Source organism: Eriocheir sinensis, chromosome 42 (assembly GCF_024679095.1).
Source record: "Eriocheir sinensis breed Jianghai 21 chromosome 42, ASM2467909v1, whole genome shotgun sequence".
NCBI classification, from domain to species: Eukaryota; Metazoa; Arthropoda; class Malacostraca; order Decapoda; family Varunidae; genus Eriocheir; species Eriocheir sinensis.
In genome coordinates, this window is record NC_066550.1 from 6513143 (window position 1) to 6536894 (window position 23752).

The window sequence follows — 23752 nt, forward strand, 5'->3', positions numbered from 1 at the left end:
AAATGATATGAGAGATAAATGAAATGAAAATGATAGAAAAAAATAAATGAAATGAAATTAAATGAAAAAAATAAATTAAATGAAATGAAAGAAAAATGAAATTAAATGAAATGAAAGAAAACATAAAGAAAACTGTTAAACGAAGCAAACTATTGTGGAGGAGAGAGAAAAATGCCCTAAAATAAAAATAAAAAATAAATAAAAATAAAATGAAGTTAAATGAAATGAAATTAAAAGAAAATTCATAAAAAAATGTCAAACGAAACGAAATATCAAGGAGGAGAGAAAAATTGTCCTAAAATGAAAATAAAAGAAATATGAATTGGAATGGAAGGGAAAAAAATGAAGGAAAAATGTCAAACGAAGCGCACATCAAGGAAGAGAGAAAAAATGCCCCAAAATGAAAAGGAAAGAAATATTAATTGGAATGAAATGTAAGAAAAATTAAATGGGATGAAATGTATACAAAAAATGAAATGAAATGGGATGAAATGAAAGAAAAAATGAAATGGGATGAAATGAAAGAAAATTATATGGGATGAAATGAAAGAAAATTATATGGGATGAAATGAAAGAAAATTATATGGGATGAAATGAAAGAAAAATTATATGGGATGAAATGAAAGAAAATTATATGGGATGAAATGAAAGAAAATTATATGGGATGAAATGAAAGAAAAATTATATGGGATGAAATGAAAGAAAATTATATGGGATGAAATGAAAGAAAATTATATGGGATGAAATGAAAGAAAATTATATGGGATGAAATGAAAGAAAAATTATATGGGATGAAATGAAAGAAAATTATATGGGATGAAATGAAAGAAAATTATATGGGATGAAATGAAAGAAAATTATATGGGATGAAATGAAAGAAAATTATATGGGATGAAATGAAAGAAAAATTATATGGGATGAAATGAAAGAAAAATTATATGGGATGAAATGAAAGAAAATTATATGGGATGAAATGTAAGAAAAATTATATGGGATGAAATGAAAGAAAATTATATGGGATGAAATGTAAGAAAAATTATATGGGATGAAATGAAAGAAAATTATATGGGATGAAATGAAAGAAAAATTATATGGGATGAAATGAAAGAAAAATTATATGGGATGAAATGAAAGAAAATTATATGGGATGAAATGTAAGAAAAATTATATGGGATGAAATGAAAGAAAATTATATGGGATGAAATGTAAGAAAAATTATATGGGATGAAATGAAAGAAAAATTATATGGGAGGAAATGCAAGAAAAATTATATGGGATGAAATGAAAGAAAAATTATATGGGATGAAATGAAAGAAAATTATATGGGATGAAATGTAAGAAAAATTATATGGGATGAAATGAAAGAAAAATTATATGGGAGGAAATGCAAGAAAAATTATATGGGATGAAATGAAAGAAAAATTATATGGGATGAAATGAAAGAAAAATTATATGGGATGAAATGAAAGAAAAATTATATGGGATGAAATATAAGAAAAATTATGTGGGATGAAATGAAAGAAAAATTATATGGGGTGAAATGAAAGAAAAATTATATGGGATGAAATCAAAGAAAAATTATATGGGATGAAATGAAAGAAAAAATGAAATGGGATGAAATGAAAGAAAAATGAAATGGGATGAAATCTAAGAAAAATTATGAGGGATGAAATGAAAGAAAATTATATGGGGTGAAATGAAAGAAAAATGAAATGGGATGAAATGTAAGAAAAATTATATGGGATGAAATAAAAAAAAATTATATGGGATGAAATGAAAGAAAAAATAAAGAAAAATGTCAGACGAAGCGAACTATCAAGGAAGAGCGAAAAAATGCCCCAAAAGGAGAATAGAGAAGGAAGCAACATCAGAAATCGAAATTAAAAGGTCGAATTGAAAAAAAAAATCAATAAACGGAAAGCTAAAGGAGACGGAAGGTTACGCGGGAGGAGGGAATATGAAAGTAACAAACAAAACAAAACAAAAACTATAAACTCAGCAATTAGGTTCAGTAAGTCAGCAGGTAGGATATACAGTAATACCCGGGCGGCTTCAAGTGAAACAGATATAAGTTATTAAGGGTAATATTCTCAAACATTCCAGCACCCAAACGCACATAGCTGACAAGGCTTTCGTAGGAGTTTTGGGGATTTCCATGGGTAGTTTAATGACCCTGGTGGCAGTTTGACCCTTCTTCTGCACTATAAACCAAAAAACACTCATTAGAACCCGTTTAATCTCCCTTTTGGGCTTTGAAAATAGCCAGTGTAAGAAGCGGAAAGAATACCCACCTAGACAATTGTGTAGAGGTGATGTAAGGCCATATTTTTAAACACTTAGGCGGCCAAACACACCTAGTTGACAAGGCTTTCGTAGGAGTTTGGGGATTTCCATGGATAGTTTAATGACCCTGGTGGCAGTTTGACCCTTCTTCTGTACCATAAACCTAAAAACACTCATTAGAACCCGTTTAATCTCCCTTTTGGGCTTTGAAAATAGCCAGTGTAAGAGGCTGAAAGAATACCCACCTAGACAGTTGTGTAGAGGTGATGTAAGGCCATATTTTTAAACACTTAGGCGGCCAAACACACCTAGCTGACAAGGCTTTCGTAGGAGTTTGGAGCATTTCGATGGATAGTTTAATGACCCTGGTGGCAGTTTGACCCTTCTTCTGTACTATGAACCTAAAACCACTTATTAGAACCCGTTTAATCTCTCTTTTGGGCTTTGAAAATAGCCAGTGTAAGAAGGGGAAAGAATACCCACCTAGACAGTTGTGTAGAGGTGATGTAAGGCCATATTTTTAAACAATGAGGCGGCCAAACACACCTAGTTGGCAAGGCTTTCGTAGGAGTTTGGGGATTTCCATGGGTAGTTTAATGACCCTGGTGGCAGTTTGACCCTTCCTCTGTACTATAATCCAAAAGCACTCATTACAACTCTCTCTTAATTTCCCTTTTGGCCTTTGGAAATAGTCAATGTCAGAGGCGTCTAAGGGCCATATTCTTAAACATTTCGGCGCCCAAGCACTCACACATTTCACAAGGCTTTCGTAGGTGTTTTGGGTACATTTTTTTTATTTCTGTTTTCGAGAAGGAGTTAGTTCGAGATGTTGGATTTTCAGAGTTAAGTCAATACAAACTCACTCGTAAAAAGTTATATATCTAAAAATAACAAACCGAACCAACTAATCACGCCTGGAAAAAGATTTAAAAAGACATATCAGCCAGTGTTGTTGATAAAGACTCATACGCTTTTAAAATCAGGTGATGTTGTTCTTTTTTTTTTTTCTTTTTTTTTTTCTCTACAGCACAGGAAGCAAGTCAAGAAAAGAAAAGAAAGTGTAGGGAAAAAAGGCCCGCTAAACGTTGCTCCCACAAAGCGACAAGTAAAGAGTGGCCAGTGGGCAGTGACTAGCTTTTTTTATATTTTTGAGCTGCTTCCTTTTCTGCAAAACAACAACAATAATGCCAAAGTTTTCTTGTAGCCATTATTACTATTTTATTTCTTTTTTTATTTGTTATTTTTTTCTTTTAATCTATTTATCACTTACAGGCAAACTTTCTATTATAACCTCCACAATGATAGCAGTTTATTCTTACATCAACGTCTAATCTATCCTAAAAATGACCACGTTTTCTTATAATGACATGACTATAACATCCTATACTCATCCTTAACATTCCTTCCATTACCTCCACAATGATCACAAGTTATCTTTACAACAATCTCTATTCTCATATTGACGCGTTTTTCTTACATAATGACATAACTATAAACTCCTTCACTTATTCTTAACAATGACATTTTTTTACGCCTGCAAATACATCAGTGCATTCCCGGAGCTCTCAAATATCCTTCCGTCCTCTTGGGGAGCATCGTCTGTTTGGTATTGAAGGATATTTGACGAGAAAGAGAGAACATGGCAACCGCTCTTTTGTGGTGGTGGTGGTAAAGGTGATGGAGGTGGTGGTGGTGGTGGTGGTAGTCACGAGAGTTAGTGTTACTTTGACTGACTCGTGGTGAAGACAGGTGTGCGTGTGTGTGTGTGTGTGTGTGTGTGTGTGTGTGTGTGTTCCCGTCTGTCTGTTTTTTATGTAATTTGTTCATTCGTCTTAATTTTCGTTTGTTTATTAGTTTCTCTGTTTGTCTGTCTGTCTGTTTTCCTCCCGTTTGTTTTCTGGTGTTCTGTAGTATGTTTGCTTGTCTGTCTGTCTGTCTGTTTGTCTGTCTGTTTGTCTGTCTTCTTTCCGTTTTTTATTCTGTATTTTGTTTGTCTGTTTGACTGACTGTCTTTTCCTTCCGTTCTTTTCTATTTATTATGTATTTTGTTTGTCTCTATTTGTGTTTAGTTTATGTGACTGTTTGCCTATTTCTTCCGCACACACATTCGGCAAAGCTTTCGTAGGAGTTTGGGGCATTTCAGGAGGTACTTTTATGACCCTGGTGGTAGCTCAACCCTGACTCTTTTCCTTCTGCTCTTTTTTTATTTATTATGTATTTTGTTTGTCTCTATTTGTGTTTAGTTTATGTGACTGTTTGCCTATTTCTTCCGCACACACATTCGGCAAAGCTTTCGTAGGAGTTTGGGGCATTTCAGGAGGTACTTTTATGACCCTGGTGGTAGCTCAACCCTGACTCTTTTCCTTCCGCTCTTTTTTTATTTATTATGTATTTTGTTTGTCTCTGTCTCTGTTTATGTGACTGTTTGCCTATTTCTTCCGCACACACATTCGGCAAAGCTTTCGTAGGAGTTTGGGGCATTTCAGGAGGTGCTTATATGACCCTGTTGGTAGTTCGACCCTTCTTCTGTACCATGAACGTAAAAAAACACTCATGAAAACCCGATTAATCTCCTTTTTGGCCTCCGGAAATTGTTGATGTGAGCGGCGGAAGTGTCTGAGAATACCGCCCTCGCAACACTCACCTTCATCCATCTTGCAGACGTGCGGATGAAAGGGTTATCAGGAGTGCCGGTCTTCGTGTGGGCGTGGGTGTGGGTGGGCGTGACCTGTGAGACGGAAGACCCCACCTGGATGACCTCCGTGACCCCAGGTGATACAAAAATGTGACACCTGTTAATTGGTTGTGGTTGACTGGACTGTTTGGTTTGATTGTTTTCTAGTTGGAGCAAATTATGGTTGTTTAGTAGTAGTAGTAGTAGTAGTAGTAGTAGTAGTAGTAGTAGTAGTAGTAGTAGTAGTAGTAGTAGTAGTAGTAGTAGTAGTAGTAGTAGTAGTAGTAGTAGTATAATGAAGTGTATCTATTCACCAGGGAAAGGCGAAGTGGAGGGGGCGTGGCTCGAGGGGGGCGATGGGGGAGCCATGTGTGCGGACCTACAGCAACGAGAAGAAGGAGGAGGAGGAGGCGTGGCTGCGGGCGCGGCGGTGTGTCTGAGGGTCAACATCAAGAAGTCGTCGCCCCTCGCCACCCTGCTTACCCTGACCCGCCCTTCACCCTCGCCGGCCCTCGTTGTGGGTGAGTGAGGCAATGTTTGTTGTTGGTGAGGCTGCTGCCGCGTCATGCTGTGTTGTGGCACTGCGTTGTTGTGCTGCGTCGCGGGCGTAGGCTACAGTGTTGTCTTGCATGATCGTGTTGTGTTGCCAAGCACCATTGTGTTGTGTTGTGTCCTGTGTTTTGGTGGAGCTTACCACCAGTGTTGTCGGGCCCCCCCCCCCCCCCCCCCCCTCTGCCTCCTTAACTCCCTCCCTCCTGCTCCCTGGCAGACGTGGGTCACCTGGGCCTGTGGCTGAGCACGGCGAGGCAGGGGCAAAACGCGCCCCACGTTTCTTTCTTCGAGGCGCGGCTGCCCCCCGGGACGTGGCGCCACCTGTGTGTGCAGCAGCGGGGGAGCGGCCCTGCAAGTGCTGACGCCTCGCATCCGCAGCCCGAGGCCGAGCACCATGGACTCCGCTGCTTCGTGGACGGGCAGGAGGAGGAGCTGGTGCCCGTCACACCCTCGCCAGGGCCCGAGGACCGCTGCAGGGGAGACGTGGCCAGCTGCCCGGGCCGCGCTCCACTGCAAAACGCCGCGCCCACCAGTGGGGGCGTGTGGCAGCTGTGTGTGGGCGGCGGCCATCGGTCGGTGGCGGGGGCGGTGGCCGACGTGCGGGTGTGGGCGGGGGTGCTAGACGACGAGGCTCTGCGGGCAGCCTCGCTCTGCCCCGGGCGTATGCCCCCCGCCCCGCCCCCTCTCCACGATTCTGGGGGGTGGGTGCCGCAGGGCAACGCCTCGACAGCTGCCTTTCCGCTGCGGCAGGTGTGCGCCGCCGCGCCGCGCCTGGTCGACGTGCGCCCAGCCGGCACTTTCCGCGGCCTGAGTGAGCTCTGCGTCGCCCTTGGCGGGGCCGTGCCGCCCGCCGCCACCCTCAAGGCCACCCTCCCCGCCCTCAACGAGTCGTGTGAGGGCCCCGCGGGGCTACTCTCCTGGGTAGACGGTGACCCCGTGGTCGGGGCCGCGGCCGAGGAGACGTGTCCTGCAGTGGATGTAGGCGGCGGAGCGGTGCGGGCGGCGTGCGTGCTGCAGCTACCTTGCTCTGTGTGTGTCGTGCCGCGCACCTCCATCTACCGCCTCTACGGCCACGACGGCAGCCTCTTCGACTTCACTTTCTACTTGGAGACAGAGGCCGACGGCCAGCCTGCCTTCAGGGGTTCTGGCGGCTCGCGGCTGGAGCGCGCGGGCGACGGTTGGCGGCTGGCCTCGGTGCTGCACAGCCGCCGCTGGAAGCTGGCTGAGGCGGCAGTGCTGCCGCTGGGGCGGCGGCGGTGGACGGAGGGCGGCGTGCAGACGCTGCTGGCGCTGACGGTGTGTCGCAGCGGTCAGTTCTCCTGCGACGACGGCCAGTGCGTGGCGCAGACGGCGCGCTGTAACGACATCGTGGACTGCCGGGACCGTTCCGACGAGGCTGAGTGCATTGTGGTGGTGACCCCCGAGGGCTACGACCCCTACTATCCCCCGCCGCCGCGCCCCGGGGAGACGCCGCCCCTGGACCTGCCTTACCACATCGACGTATATTACCTGAGCGACGTCACCACTGAGGAGGGTCGTGCCGGCATGGACGTGGGCGTTACGCTCTCCTGGTACGATTCGCGACTCCGGTTCCTCAATCTCAAGCCGGACATCAAGAACTACTTCCCGTGCAAGCTAGTGTGGACGCCGGTGGTGCGCGCCGTGGCGGGGCGCGGCATAGGCTTCATCCTCGACACGGACGACTACGAGAAGTTTTGCTACACGTACGCCAGCAACGAGCGGGTGGCGCGGCCCCTCAGCGACCCCCTCATGGGTGAGTGGCATGCCAGGCCCCGACCCTGTCCCTGTGTCCTCCTCCCCGTCATCACCAGCTGACTGCTGTCCCCACACCATGACTCCTCCCTTCCCTGCACCGCCTTCCCTTCTCCTAGCTATGTTCAACCCCTTTCCCGTAGCCTTTGAACTCACCCTTGCCTTCCCTCCAAGGTCACCTCGCCGAGGGCCGCACACACGCCGTGGAGGTGTACCTCGGCGTGCTGGCGTGGCTGCCGTGCCGCTTCCGCCTGCCCGCCTACCCGTTCGACGCCCAGCGCTGCAACATGTCCTTCGTCATGACCAACGCGCCGGGCACCCGCGCCTTCACCAAGGCCTCGCCCGGCAGACGCGTGCCCTACCTTAACTCGGTGAGTCTGGGGTAGTAGTAGTAGTAGTAGTAGTAGTAGTAGTAGTAGTAGTAGTAGTAGCAGCAGCAGCAGCAGTAACCCTCCCTTCCTCCCCCCCCTCAGCGCCGCGTCCTGCTGGAGTACGAGCTGCACGCCCTCACCACGGAGGTCGGCGCCTTCCTGCAGGGCACCGACAACAACACCTACTTCGCCCTCACCTTCCACCTGCGGCGCCTCTACGGCTACCACGTCACCAACAGCTACTTCCCCAGCCTGCTCATGTTCGTCATCTCCTGGGCGACCTTCTTCTTCCAGGTGAGTCTTCCTGCCCCTTCCTTCCTTCCTCCTCCTCCTCCTCCTCCTCCTCCTCCTCATCATCATCATCATCATCATCATCATCATTTTTATGATAACCCAGACCTTTTCCGTCTTGACGGTCTTCACCTTAATGAGATTGGCTCAGCACGCCTTGGTAGGTTGCTGAACGATGAGGTATTTTCGTACTCAAAAAACTTTAAGCGCGAGAGGGGCGCCAACACAATGTAAGCAACCAAACAGAAGCGACAGCCCAGCACACACACCAAGGCCCCAACAGAAAACACACGCAGACACCCGTCTAATGCGCCCCGAAGCGTCGAAGACAAGAAAGGCATTTCTGTCCTGTACACCAACGCGCGAAGTCTTATTCCCAAACGGGATGAGCTACTTGCCTACATTGACGTGGAGAAGCCAGACATAATAGCAATCACGGAAACATGGGCCACCTCTGACCACTTAATGACTGAATTTTCAGTTCCGGAATACGAGTTTCTACAAGAACAGATTTCACAAAAAAGGAGGAGGTGTCATATGTCACGTCAATAATACACTCCCTGCTATGAAATAAAATAAACAAGACTCAGTGAAATACGACTCCGTTTACATAGAACAGAAACTAGTAAGCACAACAAGCTGACGATTGGTACCGTGTATAGACAGTGATGGGATTCAGCCGGTTCGCACTGGTTCGCAAGAACCTGTTCTTGGAATTTCTTTAATCCCGAGAACCGGTTGCTACTGTTAGCTTAAATCAGGGGTTCTCAATTTTTCCCCCATGAACACCTTTTGCTTATAACTTATTTTGGTAAACCCCTCATAGATCTGTTACTGGCTTTTGATAGTAAAAAACACGACTAAAACCAGATTTGATATCGGGTGGAGCCGAACACGGGTTCAAGACGAATGTGGCATCACCGATTCGAACGAGAGCGCCGTTACAAAAGCTACACCGACAGCAACCGCTGCCAGCTGGTTTTGTTTACTTTCCCCTCACGGCAACAAGCTGTCATCCGCGTCACCTCTGTCTTCCTGAAGAAGACAGGCCAGCTTTCACGCCTGTGGTAGCCTCACAGGACTTCCCCAGGGCTCATAATGATCTTCAGATCTTCGCGGCCCTGACAACAACAACAGCAACAACAACATTTCTGCAGACACCACTGTAGCTGGTAGGATTTTTTTTTTTTTAGGCTGTAGCTATTATTTTCTGTAGTCACGTATCACGACATAAGGAATGGTGATCTTAAATATGTCAAGATCACTTTGATAACCGCTTGAATCTATAAATATGCCATATATAGGCATAGGGCCGAGATACAAAATAAGCCCAATAGACTTTTGATGCATTCTGATCAACCGTATAGTTATTGACGACATTGTCGTGCTGACGGATGGGGTCAAATATAATAAAAAGTGGAAGAGTCAAGGCTGACATGACGAAAACAAAATATTTATTGAAAGCAAAATGTGCATGGATTTAACTCTATATGACAATAATAGTGCTATCTATAATGTTCTTTTGTGATGTTAAGTGTAATAATAACCACAAAAAAGGTGCAACAAAGTGCGGCATTTTTTTACGGTAGGACCAAACTGCATTTCTAGGAAAAAACTGTGATATTCATTATTGGTTTTTTTATGTTTTAGATATAGACGGTTTTGACCATAAAACACGTCGGAAATACTTCATTTAAGTTATGATGAAACTCTACGGGGAAACCTAACCTGACCTAACTTAAATAACTAAAATCAATAATTCCATTTGCTAGACTGTAGCATGTGGCAACCCAAATATCAATCTTTGCCTTATATCGGGCCAACCAGCATGGTCTGCTTCTAGAGACTGTGATAGTGAGAGAACCTGTTGTTAGCGATTCCTGGAGTGACAGAACCTGTTCTTATGAAAATTGAATCCCACCACTGTATAGACCTCCTAAGCAACAAGCAGCTAACGACGCAGCGCTATATGAGAAAATTCATCCCATAACTCAAAGCAAACAACTAGAACTGGGACACAATGAATGGAGACCAAGAGGGTAATAGATTACTCGAAATGTTTGGAGACACATTTCTAACCCAGATTCGCGAGAAAACAATATCCTTGACCTCATACTCGTGACTGACCCCGACCTCGTACGCAAAGGGAGGGTCGGTGAGAAACTAAACGGCTGCGACCACCACCTGATTCGCTTCAGCATTAGAACGGAACACGAGCTTATAGAAAATGCGTCCAAGATTCCAGACTTCAGAAAAGCTAACTTCAATCTTGTTCGTGAACTACTACCTCAAGCTACTTGGAAACACCTAAACTTCGCCCTTGTAGACGACGCGTGGAATATCTTCAAAAATAAACTCCTAGAAGTAGAGAGGACAACAGTCCCCATGAAGACTAGGAGAACAAACAACGGCGTATACTCACCATGGATCACTATCCAAGTCAGAAGGGCGATAAAGTTAAAGAAAATAAATTATAACTTGTTGAAGGAAAACAACACAGATGAAGCACGTGAACAATACCAACGCAGCCTCAGAGCTTGCAGAACCCTCATCCGCCAATGTAAGCGCGACTATGAGAAGCGAATAGCACGCGAATCCAAGTCTAACCCGAAAAAATTCTTTACATATATAAGAACAAAAAAGAAGTCGAAAAGCAACATCAGTCCCCTAAAAGATGAAAGCCGCTCCCTAACACAAGACAGCAGACATATGGTCGAAATCCTGAACAAGAACTTCGCGTCTTTGTTCACGGTCGAGAACACGGAGTCGATAATCGACAGCCCTATTCCACCGAGGGGAATCACGCCCTTAGAAATTGGCTCAACTGACGAAAGGGACGTGCAAAAGTACCTAAATAAACTAGAAACAAACAAGTCAACCGGACCCGACGACTTGTCACCCAGGCTGCTCGAGGAACTCAAGCAGCAAATACTCAAGCCACTCACCGCCATCCATAACTTGACACTACAACAAAATAAAGTTCCTGAAGACTGGAAACAAGCGAACGTAACACCGATCTACAAGAAGGGAGACAAGAGCGAGGCCCTGAATTACAGGCCAATTAGCTTGACTTCAGTGGCTGGAAAGTTCTCGAGAAGATTACCAGGGACAAACTCGTCAAGTATCTTGAAGACGACAATATCATTTCCGATGCTCAGCACGGTTTCAGGAATAAGCGCTCATGCTTAACCAACTTACTGGATTTTTTCAGGGAATATAAAAACTGGGATAATCACGTCCCCAGCGATGTTATCTATCTAGACTTTCAGAAGGCCTTTGACAAAGTTCCGCACGAACGACTTCTCAAGAAACTGAAATCGGCGGGACTGGGAGACAATCTGATCGCGTGGTATGTTCTTTTTATGAAGAGACTTGGACCAGATCACTCAGTGGTCGGAAAAGTGGCAGATGTCCTTCAACACTACCAAATGCAAAGTAATGCACATCGGGTCCAGATATAGCAGCCACACTTACTACATGGGTGCGAACCACTACAGGCAGTGCAGGAGGAAAAAGATCTCGGGGTCACCATCAGCAGTGACCTGAAACACGCAAAACACTGCAAGTCCGCCTGCAAGAAAGCCAATACTATGCTCGGGTTCATAGCGAGGAACTTCAAATACAAGACGCCGAGGGTTATGTTAACCTTGTACAATTATCTGGTAAGGCCCCACCTGGAATACACCGTGCAGTTCTGGTCTCCTAACTACAAGAAAGAGAGTACAGCGACACGCTACGAAAATTATACCATCATTGAGAACGCAGCCTTACGAAGAACGACTCAAGCGACTCAACCTTTTCATGTTGGAAAAGAGACGACTTCGGGGAGACATGATACAATTCTTCAAGTACCTGAACAAGTTCAGCAATGTTGATCACTTCAAACTCTTCACGCTACAATCTAACCCGCGAACAAGAAACAACGGTAAAACAATTCAAGCCAGGCGATGCTTTACGGATTTCGGCAGGAGTTATTTTTCGAACAGAGTTGTCCGCCATTGGAACATCCTTCCTACAGAAGTGGTTAGTGCGGAAACAATCAACTCCTTTAAAAATCGTATTGAACGTCACTTTGCTGCGTTGGGAGTGAACTAAACGTATCCACGAGTACGTTCAGTAGTGCTTTAATCCTTCCCACAAGCCACTCCTGTGGCAGACGGATTGATTAAATCTCTAAAAGCAGGCAGCCTCGCAATGACCCAATAGGCTTTCTGCTGCCTGCTCGTCCATGTTTCCTCTACGGCTACCACGTCACCAGCAGCTACTTCCCCAGCCTGCTCATGTTCGTCATCTCCTGGGCGACCTTCTTCTTCCTGACCCTTCCTTCCATCCTTCTCCTCCTCCTTTTCTTCCTTCCTCTACGGCTATCACGTCCCTCTCCTCTGTTCCTCGTGCTCCTCCTTCAAACAATTACTCTCTTCTTCATTTTCCTCTTTTCCTGCCTTCTTCTTTCCTCTAGCTACAGCCTCAAAATAAAAAAATAAAAATCCAACCAGCTACAGTGGTGTCTGCAGAAATGTTGTTGTTGTTGTTGTTGTTGTCAGGGCCGCGAAGATCTGAAGATCATTATGAGCCCTGGGGAAGTCCTGTGAGGTTACCACAGGCGTGACAGCTGGCCTGTCTACTTCAGGAAGACAGAGGTGACGCGGATGACAGCTTGTTGCCGTGAGGGGAAAGTAAACAAAACCAGCTGGCAGCGGTTGCTGTCGGTGTAGCTTTTGTAACGGCGCTCGCGTTCGAATCGGTGATGCCACATTCGTCTTGAACCCGTGTTCGGCTCCACCCGACATCAAATCTGGTTTTAGTCGTGTTTTTTACTATCAAAAGCCAGTAACAGATCTATGAGGGGCTTACCAAAATAAGTTATAAGTAAAAGGTGTTCATCGGGGAAAAATTGAGAACCCCTGATTTAAGCTAACAGTAACAACCGGTTCTCGGGATTAAAGAAATTCCAAGAACAGGTTCTTGCGAACCGGTGCGAACCGGCTGAATCCCATCACTGCATTTGATAAAGTCCCCCACAAACGATTGCTTTGTAAACTATTGGTGCACGGTATCTAAGGTAACATTCACAATTGGCTTGTGGACTGCCTCTCTGAGCGGAAACAGAGGAGTTCTAAACGGTGTTTCATCTAACTGGCTCGATGTCAGAAGCGGCGTACCTCAAGTATCAGTGCTTGGTCCCATGCTCTTCTTAATTTATGTTAATGATATCGATGATGGCCTCACTTGTAAAATAAAAAAAATTCTGTTGACACAAAAATCGCTAGTAAGGTAACTACGACACTCAACGAAGAAGCATTACAATCAGATCTAGATCGACTTGCACGTTTGGTCAATCAGTGGCAAATGAAATTTAACGTTGACAAATGTAAAGTGTTACACATCGGAAACAATAACAATAGCGTTCAGTACGTAATGAATGGCCAACAACTTTCTGCAGTAAGTAAAGAAAAGGATCTTGGAATCACTATATCAAGCGATTTAAAACCCGGTCAGCGTTGTTCAGAGGTAGTTAAAACCGCAAACAAATTGATTGGCTTCAACGGACGAGTCTTTAATAATAAATCGGAAAAAGTAATATTAAAACTGAATAATTCGCTGGTTCGACCCCATCTAGAGTACTGTGCACAGTTTTGGTCTCCTTATTACAAAAAAGACTGAGAAAAGTTAGAACGGGTTCAACGGAGAGTAACAAAAATTAATCCTATGTTGAGAAGTTTATCTTATGAACAAAGGCTTAAAGAAGTAAATTTATTCAGCCTATCAAAACGAAGAATGCGAGGCGATCTAACAAAAGTGTTTAATATGTTTAAAGGATTCAGCGATATTAATGCAGGAGATTACTTTACAATTGATCGATCAAACAGAAGAAGAAGAAATAACAATTTCAAGATAAGTGGTAAAAGATTCTCGTCGCAAGAAGCTAAACACTTCTTCAATCGAGGCGTTAGTGTTTGGAATTCTCTACCCTGTGATATCGTTGATAGTACAACAGTTACTGCCTTCAATAATAGATTAGACAAGTATTTTGAATCCAACCAGCACCTAAGATATTACTCATTGTCGTAATAACGTTAAGTTCTTTCGAATACTGTTGTCCTTGTCCGTTTTTATCACCCGGTTAGTGGTAGCAGTAATGGTAGTTCTTTCCTTTTTCCTACATGCTTTCCATGCAGTTTTTCCATGTTGCATGGCTCTTTTTCCTTTCCTGCCAGCTTTGGGATGGGGGGGTGGGGAGGAGCCTTCGCCTTTGCTGTCCTTCATCTTCTACCTTTGATTAGATAGTTAGTGTAGCTTGTCACAAACAGGACCAGCAGGTCTGCTGTTTTTTGTTCTTCCTTTGTGTTGCTTTGTGTTCCACTATCTCCATCTTCCCTCTGTTCCTCCTCCTCTTCCTCCTCATAATCATTTTTCTCCTCTTCCTTTTCCTCATTTCCTACCTCCTTCCTTCTTCCCTTTCTTATTCCTTCCTCTCTTCTCCTCCTCGTGCTTCTCCTCACAATCTTCTCTTTCCTTTCCTCATTTCCTGTTCTTTATCACCTCTGTATCTTCTACGTTAATCTCCACCTTCTTCTTCATTCACCCTCTTTACGTGCCTCTGTTTTTCTTCCTGCCTATTATTATATTCTAATCTGCTACTCCGCTCTCAACCATCTCATTCCTCTACCCTAAATCACATACACTAAATCCATACTCTAAATCTATAACGTATCAACTCCTATTACGACCATTTCCCTGGCCACAGAGAAGATCATTCGTGTTGCCATGGGTGTTTATTCCCGTTTTAAATGCAGAAGTCGTGTAAAACTATCAAATGACTACTGTAGCCTGCCCTGGAAAGTGAGTGTTTTCTTGGTACAGTACTCAGCAGGTTAAGGGAGGACTGAAGAAAACGAGAACGCCATGCCCAGAAAATATGAGTGAAAAAGAACTAAGTAAAGCCTACATCTACGAGAAGATTTTCAGACAGGCAATTTGAGGTGCCGAAGTGTTTGAAGTTATGGTCCAAAATCATGTCAGCCAACTTCCATTCATTATTCAGTTTCTTTCTTTATAAGTTTTCATATACGCTGCCTTTTTTTCTTTCCCTCGCTCGAATCTAAGAACCTCGTATACTTAATTCCTTTTCACTCATAATTTCTGGGCATGGCGTTCTCGTTTTCTTCAGTCCTCCCTTAACCTGCTGAGTACCAAGAAAACACTCACTTTCCAGGGCAGGCTACAGTAGTCATTTTATTATTGCAGTAACTGGATTTCTGAGCGAACGGTACCATCCACTTCTCTTCTCGCATTTCTCATTTTCTTATTTTTCTTATTTGTGTTTCCGCGTTTTTTTAATTTTTTTTATTTGTGGGGGGGGAGGGGTTGAGGGGAAAGGAAAGAGCAGAACAAACCACGAAAGTAAGAAACCATGAATGTGAAAACTTAAAACCCCGAAGAAACAGGGATGACTAACCTCTTTCCTTTCAGACTGAGTACTTCACCAACCGCATCATGATTGCTTATTTGTGACTTTGCTTTATTTTTGTGGGGTTGAGGGGAAAGGGAAGAGCAGAACAAACCACGAAAGTAAGAAACCACGAATGATAAACCCAAAAAACCCGAAGAAACATGGCTGACTAACCTCTTTCCCTTCAGATCGAGGACTTCACCAACCGCATCATGATCGCTCTGACGGCACAGCTGGTGTTGGCGGCGCTCTTCACCTCCACCAACGAGTCCTCGGTCAAGACGCCCTACCTCAAGCTGATCGACGTGTGGTACGCCGCCATCATCACCTTCTGCTTCGTCATCGTCATCTCCCAGACCGTCATCAACGTTATCCTTCACCACGACCCTTCTTCTCCCTCCTCGTCCTCCTCCGTCTTCTCTATCTTCTTTTCGTTTTCGTCCTCTTCTTCTAAGCTTAGGTTTTCTCATCGTTTGACCAAGGTACGGTGGTGATAGTACTCTTGTTATAGTGACAGTAGCTGTAGTAGTAGTAGTAGTAGTAGTAGTAGTAGTAACATTAACATATTATTAGCTGCCATTTCTTATTGGTAACACTCATCTTCAATCTTATCGTGAGCTTCTCTGCATACACACACACACACACACACACACACAGAGGTCAAGGGTCAAGGTGGTGGTGGTCAGCCGTCCTTTCCTCCCTGAGCCATGGCCTTCCTTGTGCCGCCCTGCATACCGCGTGGCCTTGTTTGCACACCTGTACAAATAGGTAGGGTAAAGGTGAAGGTGGAGGCAAACGTTGTAGCTGCGCAAGGCGGCGGTGCTCATCGTGCGGGTTACCACAGTTTACCTTCCCAGAGTTCCCCAGTAACCTATTTATCGACTAGCCCGAAAGAATGAACAGCTGGATGGGCCGGGACTCGAAACCAGGCCCGTAGGTTCATAGTTAAGGACGCTAACCACTAGACCACGGAGGCGTATAGTGAGGGAAGGGACAGGACAACGAGGAGTGCATGGCAGGAGTGTTTAGGCCCACAATCTTAAACGTATATATCAGATTCTTATTACGGCTATTTCTTAAGGCCAGAGAGAAGATTAACCGGGTTTTCATGACAGGTTTTCCCGTTCAAGGCGTGCAGATGTCGGGTAAAACTATCACCAGGATCAAAAAACACACCATGAAAATTACAGCAATTTCTACGAGAGGCTTTTCAATCAGACGAACTGTGATGCCGATACATTTAAGAATACGGGCTTTAGGGCCAGTTTTACAGTCCAGTACAGCAAGTTCGTAACCTCCTAAACCAAACCCAAAATAATACGAAAATTCCTTCTGTAGTGTTTGGCGTTGAAATAAAAAGGAGGAAATTTTAGGAAACCACACAGGAAATCCCTTTAGTGTCTCGTATTGAGTAGAAACAGCACATCACTGTGGAGCATATAGTTTGGTTTGGGCGCTTACAATGACTCGGTGTTGGACTGTCGAACCGACCCTTAGTCTCGTCACCATCACCTAAGAGGAAGGATGGTGCCATGGTTAACTCAGTGACCTTTGATTAGGCAGTATCAGGAGGAGTCACATATCAGTTAACGCGAGAAAAAAAAAACTTGTCCCTCTTCTCATAATATTCTCAGTCTTAGATTTTATCACACTTTTTTATTGTCTATCGAACCTTCTAGTGACTTTAGTGCCCGTCATCTAGGTGTGTGTGTGTGTGTGTGTGTGTGTGTGTGTGTGTGTGTGTGTGTGTGTGTGTCAATTTGCCTTCCTGTGTTTACTGTCTCTCTATCTATGTGTATCTACTTCTGTTTGTATATATGTCATTTTGTCTGCCTATATTTGTCTGCCTATCTATTTTTTCTGTTTGTCTGTGTGTTCGTCTGCTTGTCTGTGTCACGTTTAGGAGAAAAGTAAAGATAAATCGGTCCTGTTGTAGGCTTAGAAACAATTATCGTAATCCTGAACACGACACTACCAACTTTTTATTCTCTTTCAAATTTGTAAATAAATAAATACACACAAATACCGAAAAATAAAGGCAAAAAGTAACTCTAATCTATCTACATACCTAACTCTCTCAATGTATCTACCTATCTACCTATCTATCTATACTTACCTACGTACCTACCTTATTTCCTGTCTTCCCACTTATTTATCTACCTGTATCTTTGTATAACTATCTAACTAACTAACTAACTAACTATTTCATTAACTAACAAACGAAATAAGTAGAAAGATAGATAAATACAAAACCAATCCGTACGAAAATTAATGAACGATCGAATAGGAACCCAGGATAAAAAAAGGGGATGTTAAAATTCTAATCACACAATAGAGCTAATGACCCTCACTCCGCCCCTTCACGCTAAACAAAACAACACACACAACGAAACTCCATACAATGCTGACCTAAGGAGCTACGTGCTGACCATACTTCCGGGCGCCATGTTACCTGACCTTTGACCCCGCTAACGCTGTGCTGAATCTGCTGATACTTCCGGGTCAGCACAGTAGTAGTAGTAGTAGTAGTAGTAGTAGTAGTAGAAGCAGCAATAACTATTAATTTGTGATAGGAGGCTGATAACATTTAAATTTAGGTCAGCGCGGAGAAAATTAGTTTGTTGACGGAACTGATCTGTGTGTGTGTGTGTGTGTGTGTGTGTTTGTGTGTGTGTGTGTGTTTGTGTGTGTGTGTGTGTGTGTGTGAACGAGAGGGAGAGAGAGAAAACAGAAATATTCGCCCATTTCTCCTTTCCTTTCTCCCTTCTTTCCTTCCTTCATTTATTTATTCATCTATTTCTTTCTTTCCTTTCTTCCTTCCTTCCTTCCTTTCATCCTTCCTTTTCCTTCCTTCATTCAGTCATTCCTTCATTCATTTATTCATTCATTTACGTAGCTTATATTTCAATCACTTGGTCATTCACCCCTTCAGTTAGTCGGTCAGTCATTATGCCAATCACCTAATCACTCACTCAAGGTTTCAATCGATAGCGGTGACAGACGATTAGAAACAGGGGTAGTGGTGGTGGTGGTGGTGATGATGGTGATGATGATAGTGGTGGTGGTGGTGGTGATGATGGTGATGATGATAGTGGTGGTGGTGGTGGTGTTGATGGTGGTGGTGGTGGTGGTGCTGTTGATGGTGGTGGTGGTGGTGGTGGTGTTGATGGTGGTGGTGGTGGTGGTGGCGACTTTCACACACACAAAAGCCGGAAAAAGACGTGAATAAATAAATGAAGTTGAATAAAATGAGAACACAGGAAATGACGTCAGAGAGAGAGAGAGAGAGAGAGAGAGAGAGAGAGAGAGAGAGAGAGAGAGAGAGAGAGTAGTAGAAGATAGACAAAGACAGACAGACAAACAGACGCAAACACAATGTAACTACACACACACACACACACACACACACACACACACACACACAAATCACACGCACCATCACCACCACCACCAGCAAAAACAACACAATTATCCCACTAAACCCACATTCCCATTTCCTCTCTCTATCGCCAGGTCCAGCCCTTGTTTACTCGTCCCAAGTTCGATACCCGTTCTGACAATACTGACGGCGACAACAACCCATTCCATGATGTAAATAGAGGGGTTGAAGTCACTTCCTCCTACGGCACCCCACTCGGCTCTAGTCCCTCTGCTCTCACGCTCAAGTTTAAGGGAATGACGTCACCTCCTGCTGGTCTCGATGCCGCTACCCGTTGGAACTCTGTCATCCGAGTGTGTGTGTTGGGTGTGGCTTGCGTGTTTGTGTGTTTCTATGTGTTGGTGTGTGGTGGGGTGTTTCAAGTCCCCGGGAATTATAATATGGAGGATGTGTGAGTGTTTTAGAAAGGCGAAGGGTGCGTGGAGACATGATCGAGGTTTATAAATGGATGAAGGGCTTTAATATGGGGGATATTCATAAGGTTTTGTTGCTAAGAGAACCGGGTAGGACACGTAGTAATGGGTTTAAACTGGATAAATTCAGATTCAACAAGGACATAGGCCTCTTGCAGACTCCTACGTTCTTATGTGTGTGTGTGTGTGTGTGTGTGTGTGTGTGTGTGTGTGTCGTTTTCCTTTCCACTCCCTCCTTTTCCTTTTTCCACTTTCCTCTTCTCCTCCTCCTCCTCCCCTTCCTCCTCCTCCTCCTCTTCCCTTAAATACTTGTGACTGGAATGCGTTTAATTAGTGGATACAGAGAAAGGAACTCCACTCTATTCCATGAAAGGGACACTGGACGACATTAGCGAAACCTCAAAACTCCTTCTTTTTTTCATTTTTTCATTTTTTTTTTATTTGTTTATTTTTCTTGCTTCCGTGTTTCTTGTTTGTTTTCTATTCGTTTTCCTTCCATTTGTTTTTAGGCCTATTTCTTAATCTTTCTTTCTTTCTTTCTGTCTTTCTTTCTTCGTTTCTGTATTTGCTTATTCATTTATATTTGTGTTTTAGTATATTCCTTAACAAACTGACTTGCATCTCTTTTAGTTTTAATTTGTTGTTTTCCCTCTTTTACTAGTAACTTTCTCAACTTAACTTATTTGCTTCCTGACACATTTGGTCTGTCTGTCTTAGTAAATATAAACGAACCTATATGTGTATGTATGTATGTATGTATGTATAACTTCCGAAGCCTCATGTATGTAAATTTATGTATGATCCGTAAATATAAATGTATAGTAGTGTATTCCTGCATTCCTCGGGGCTTTTATTTACACCTGTGAGAATATACAGGTAAGTGTATATATGTATATATGTATCTATGTATGTATGTATGTATAATTGTATGTATGTATATATATATGGATAGGTAGTCAGATAGGTCGACACAGTTGAAACTACTGTAATATTTGGCTATGTATATATGTATGTATGTATGTATGTATATTCTTGGTATGTTTATAAGTGGGTCATAAGATACAATATTAATCAATTTTCACTTCCATAAATTACACTTCCCTAACACACACACACACACACACACACACACACACACACACACACACACACACTTTTTTTTTTTTTACTTGCGTTCGTTTTGTCATTCGTTCGTTTGTCGTGTTTCGTTTTTTTTGTTTTTTTTTTCGCAGCTTTTCGTATTGATTGATGGATTGATTGTTTGTTGTTGTTGTTGGTGGTGGTGGTGTTGTTGTTGTGTTGTGAGGAGGTTGTGTTGTGTAGAGTGTTTCCTTCGAGTGTTCCTTAATTTCTGTTGCTGTTGTTGTCATGCATTTTTGTTCGGCTGTGTTGTGTTTTGTGTTGCTTTGGTTGTGAAAGAAAAAATGGAAGAGGAGGAGGAAGAAGAGGAGGAGGAGGAGGAAAAGAAAGAAGATGAAGAAGAAAAAAAATTAAGAGGGGAAGAAAAGGAGAAGGAGGAAGTGGTGATAGAATGAGGGAAAAAAGGAACGAAAGAACTACAACATTTACTACTACTACTACTACTACTGCTATTACTGCTACTACCTATTACTACTACTACTACTACGACTCCTACTACTACTACTATCACTACTATTACCACTACTACTACTACTACTACTGCTACTCTGCTATATTACATTCCGCAACAGGCGACAGTGTTGGGTTATAGGTCTAAAAATAGACCTAAACGTTTATATAAGGGACCTGAACCACAGTGTTGCCATATTCAAACTGTTACTTAAACCCATATTGTTGCTTTTTTTTTAATTTCTTCCTTCATTCCTTCATTTTTTATCTCCTTTCTACCTTCTAACTTTATTGCTTTTTCTTACACTTTTATTCTTGTCTTTCTTCTTTCCTCTTTTTTCTTCATTTCCTTTCTACATTCTTCTCTTAAACCCTCATTCTTGTTTTTCATTCTTAATTCCTTCCTTCCTTCCTTCATTCATTTTTTTATTTCCTGTCTACTTTCTAACTTTATCACTTTTTCTTACACTTTTATTCTTGTTTTCCTTCTTTCCTATTTTTTCTTCATTTCCTTTCTACCTTTTTCTCTTAAACCCTCATTCTTGTTTTTCATTCTTAATTCCTTCCTTCCTTCATTCATTTTTTATCTCCTTTCTACCGTCTAACTTTATCACTTTTTCTTACACTTCTTGTTTTCCTTCTTTCCTATTTTTTCTTCATTTCCTTTCTACCTTCTTCTCTTAAACCCTCATCCTTTTTTCTCATTCTTAATTTCTCCCTTCCTTCATTTTTTATCTCCTTTCTACCTTCTAACTTTATTACTTTTTCTTACACCTTTATTCTTGTCTTCCTTATTTCCTCTTTTTTCTTCATTTATTTTCTTCCTCCTTACTCTCTTCTATTGAACCCTCACTCTTGTTTTTCATTCTTAATTTCCTCCTTCCTTCCTTTATTTTTTTAAACTCCTACTTTCTCACATTCTAACTTCTTTAACCCTTATATTTTGCTTTCTCTACTTTTTTAATTCCTTCTTCGTTTCACTTTTCTGATTTCCTTTCTACCTTCTTTCTTTCTTTCCTGTTATTTACTTATTTCCTCCTTTTCTTTAGTCCTTCCTTCATCTGTGTATTAATTTTTCATTCATTCATTTGTCTCTTGCCTAACTAATCTATTTTTTTTATCCTACTTTTTTTTCCTTTCTTTCCTTAGCAGTTATATACTTATCTTTTATTTTCTTTATTTTTTCCTTTATCCATGTATTATTTCTTTTCCTCATTTATTAATTTCTCCCTTCCATTCCTTCTCTCATTCCATCCTTCCTTCCTTCTCTCCTTACTTCTTTCCCTGCTTCGTTCTTTCCTCCTTTCCTTCCTTCCTTCCTTATCTATTCACTTTATCCTAAAATATAGCTTTTCTATAATTTGCTTTTTTTTCTCCCTTACTTATTTTCACTATCTTCTTTCCTTCATTTTCTTCTAAGCTTACTTTCTTTCTCTGTTGATTCCTTACTTGCTTTCTTCCTTTCCTCCTTCCTTGCTTCCTTTCTTTCTTCCTTTTTTCACGTCTCTCATGTTCTTTTTGCCTATTTCTTTTTATTTTCCTTTCTGCTTCCTTTCTCCTTTCTTGTTTTCTTGCTTTCTTCCTTTCTTCCCTTCATGCCCCTTACGTTTTTTCTGTCTATATCTTTATTTTCTTTCTTTCTTTTCCCTTCTTCCGTTCTCATTCTTTGTGTTTCTAATTCTTTCTCTCTTCCTTGATTTCTTACTTGTTTATTTCGTTTCCTCTTTACTTGCTTCCTTTCTTTCTTCCTTTTCTTTATGCCTCTTATTCTTTCTACCTTTGTATTTCCCTTCTTGATTTCTTTTCCTTTTTTATTTCTCATTCTTTTTATTTTTTTTCTTCCTTGCTTTCTTCCTTCTTTTTACGGCTAAGGAGACAGTTCAAGGGCGTAAATAAAAAAAATAAAAAAGCCCGCTACTCACTGCTCCCGAACAGAGGTCAAAGGAGTATCCAAAAAGAGAGGTCAATTTCGGGAGGAGAGGTGTCTTGATACCCTCCTCTTGAAAGAGTTCAAGTCGTAGGCAGGAGGAAATACAGATGAAGGAAGAGTGTTCCAGAGTTTACCAGCGTGAGGGATGAAGGAGTGAAGATGCTGGTTGACTCTTGCATAAGGGGTTTGGACAGTATAGGGATGAGCATGAGTAGAAAGTCGTGTGCAGCGGGGCCGCTCATATCTCTTACGTTCTTTCTCCGTATTCCTTTCCCTCTTTTCCCATTTTTAAGTCTCCTTCTTTCTATTTCTTTTCTTCCCTTTTTTATGCCTCTTACGTTATTTCTACCTAATTCTTTCTTTTCTTTCTTTCCCCTTCTTTCATTCCCATTCTCTCCATTACCTTCCTTCACATCCCTTTAGCTCCATTTCGCCGTAGTGCAACTTGTAAATATCACACACACTCGCTTTGATCGTAACCTTTGTGCTATCGACGTTCTCTCTCTCTCTCTCTCTCTCTCTCTCTCTCTCTCTCTCTCTCTCTCTCTCTCTCTCTCTCTCACACACACACACACCTGTTCGTATACCTGCTAGGTGATAAAGACATACAAGAGACAGACCACCATCAACATTGACACAGTAACCTTCTATTTACACTTGCCTGTTCGGTGTTTGTGTGTGTGTGTGTGTGTGTTCTTGGTTAACGGTTTGGTCAGATTTTCGATTAGTCTCTCTCTCTCTCTCTCTCTCTCTCTCTCTCTCTCTCTCTCTCTCTCTCTCTCTCTCTCTCTCTCTCAAACAGGTTCCACAAAAAAATAGGTATATGACGCAACCTTCCACACACACACACACACACACACGCGCACAGGTGAGAGAAACAGACGCAGGTAACCATCACCACCACCACCATCACCACCACCACCACCACCACCTCATTTTCCCTTGACATCACAATAGAGAGAGTGTAGCATAACGTGTTTTGT

The 23752-nt window shown here is 42.7% G+C and overlaps 1 protein-coding gene across 1 annotated transcript; it reads left to right on the forward strand.

Moving 5' to 3' along the window:
- Positions 1–4725: 4725 nt before the first annotated feature.
- LOC127009873 (uncharacterized) lies at positions 4726–20271 on the forward strand. The gene is made up of 7 exons (XM_050883350.1): positions 4726–5055; positions 5275–5478; positions 5727–7283; positions 7457–7653; positions 7756–7947; positions 15586–15879; positions 18911–20271. The coding sequence occupies exons 1-7, from the start codon at positions 4953–4955 to the stop codon at positions 19229–19231; spliced, it is 2868 nt and encodes a 955-aa protein (XP_050739307.1). The 5' UTR covers positions 4726–4952; the 3' UTR covers positions 19232–20271.
- The last annotated feature ends 3481 nt before the right edge of the window (positions 20272–23752 follow it).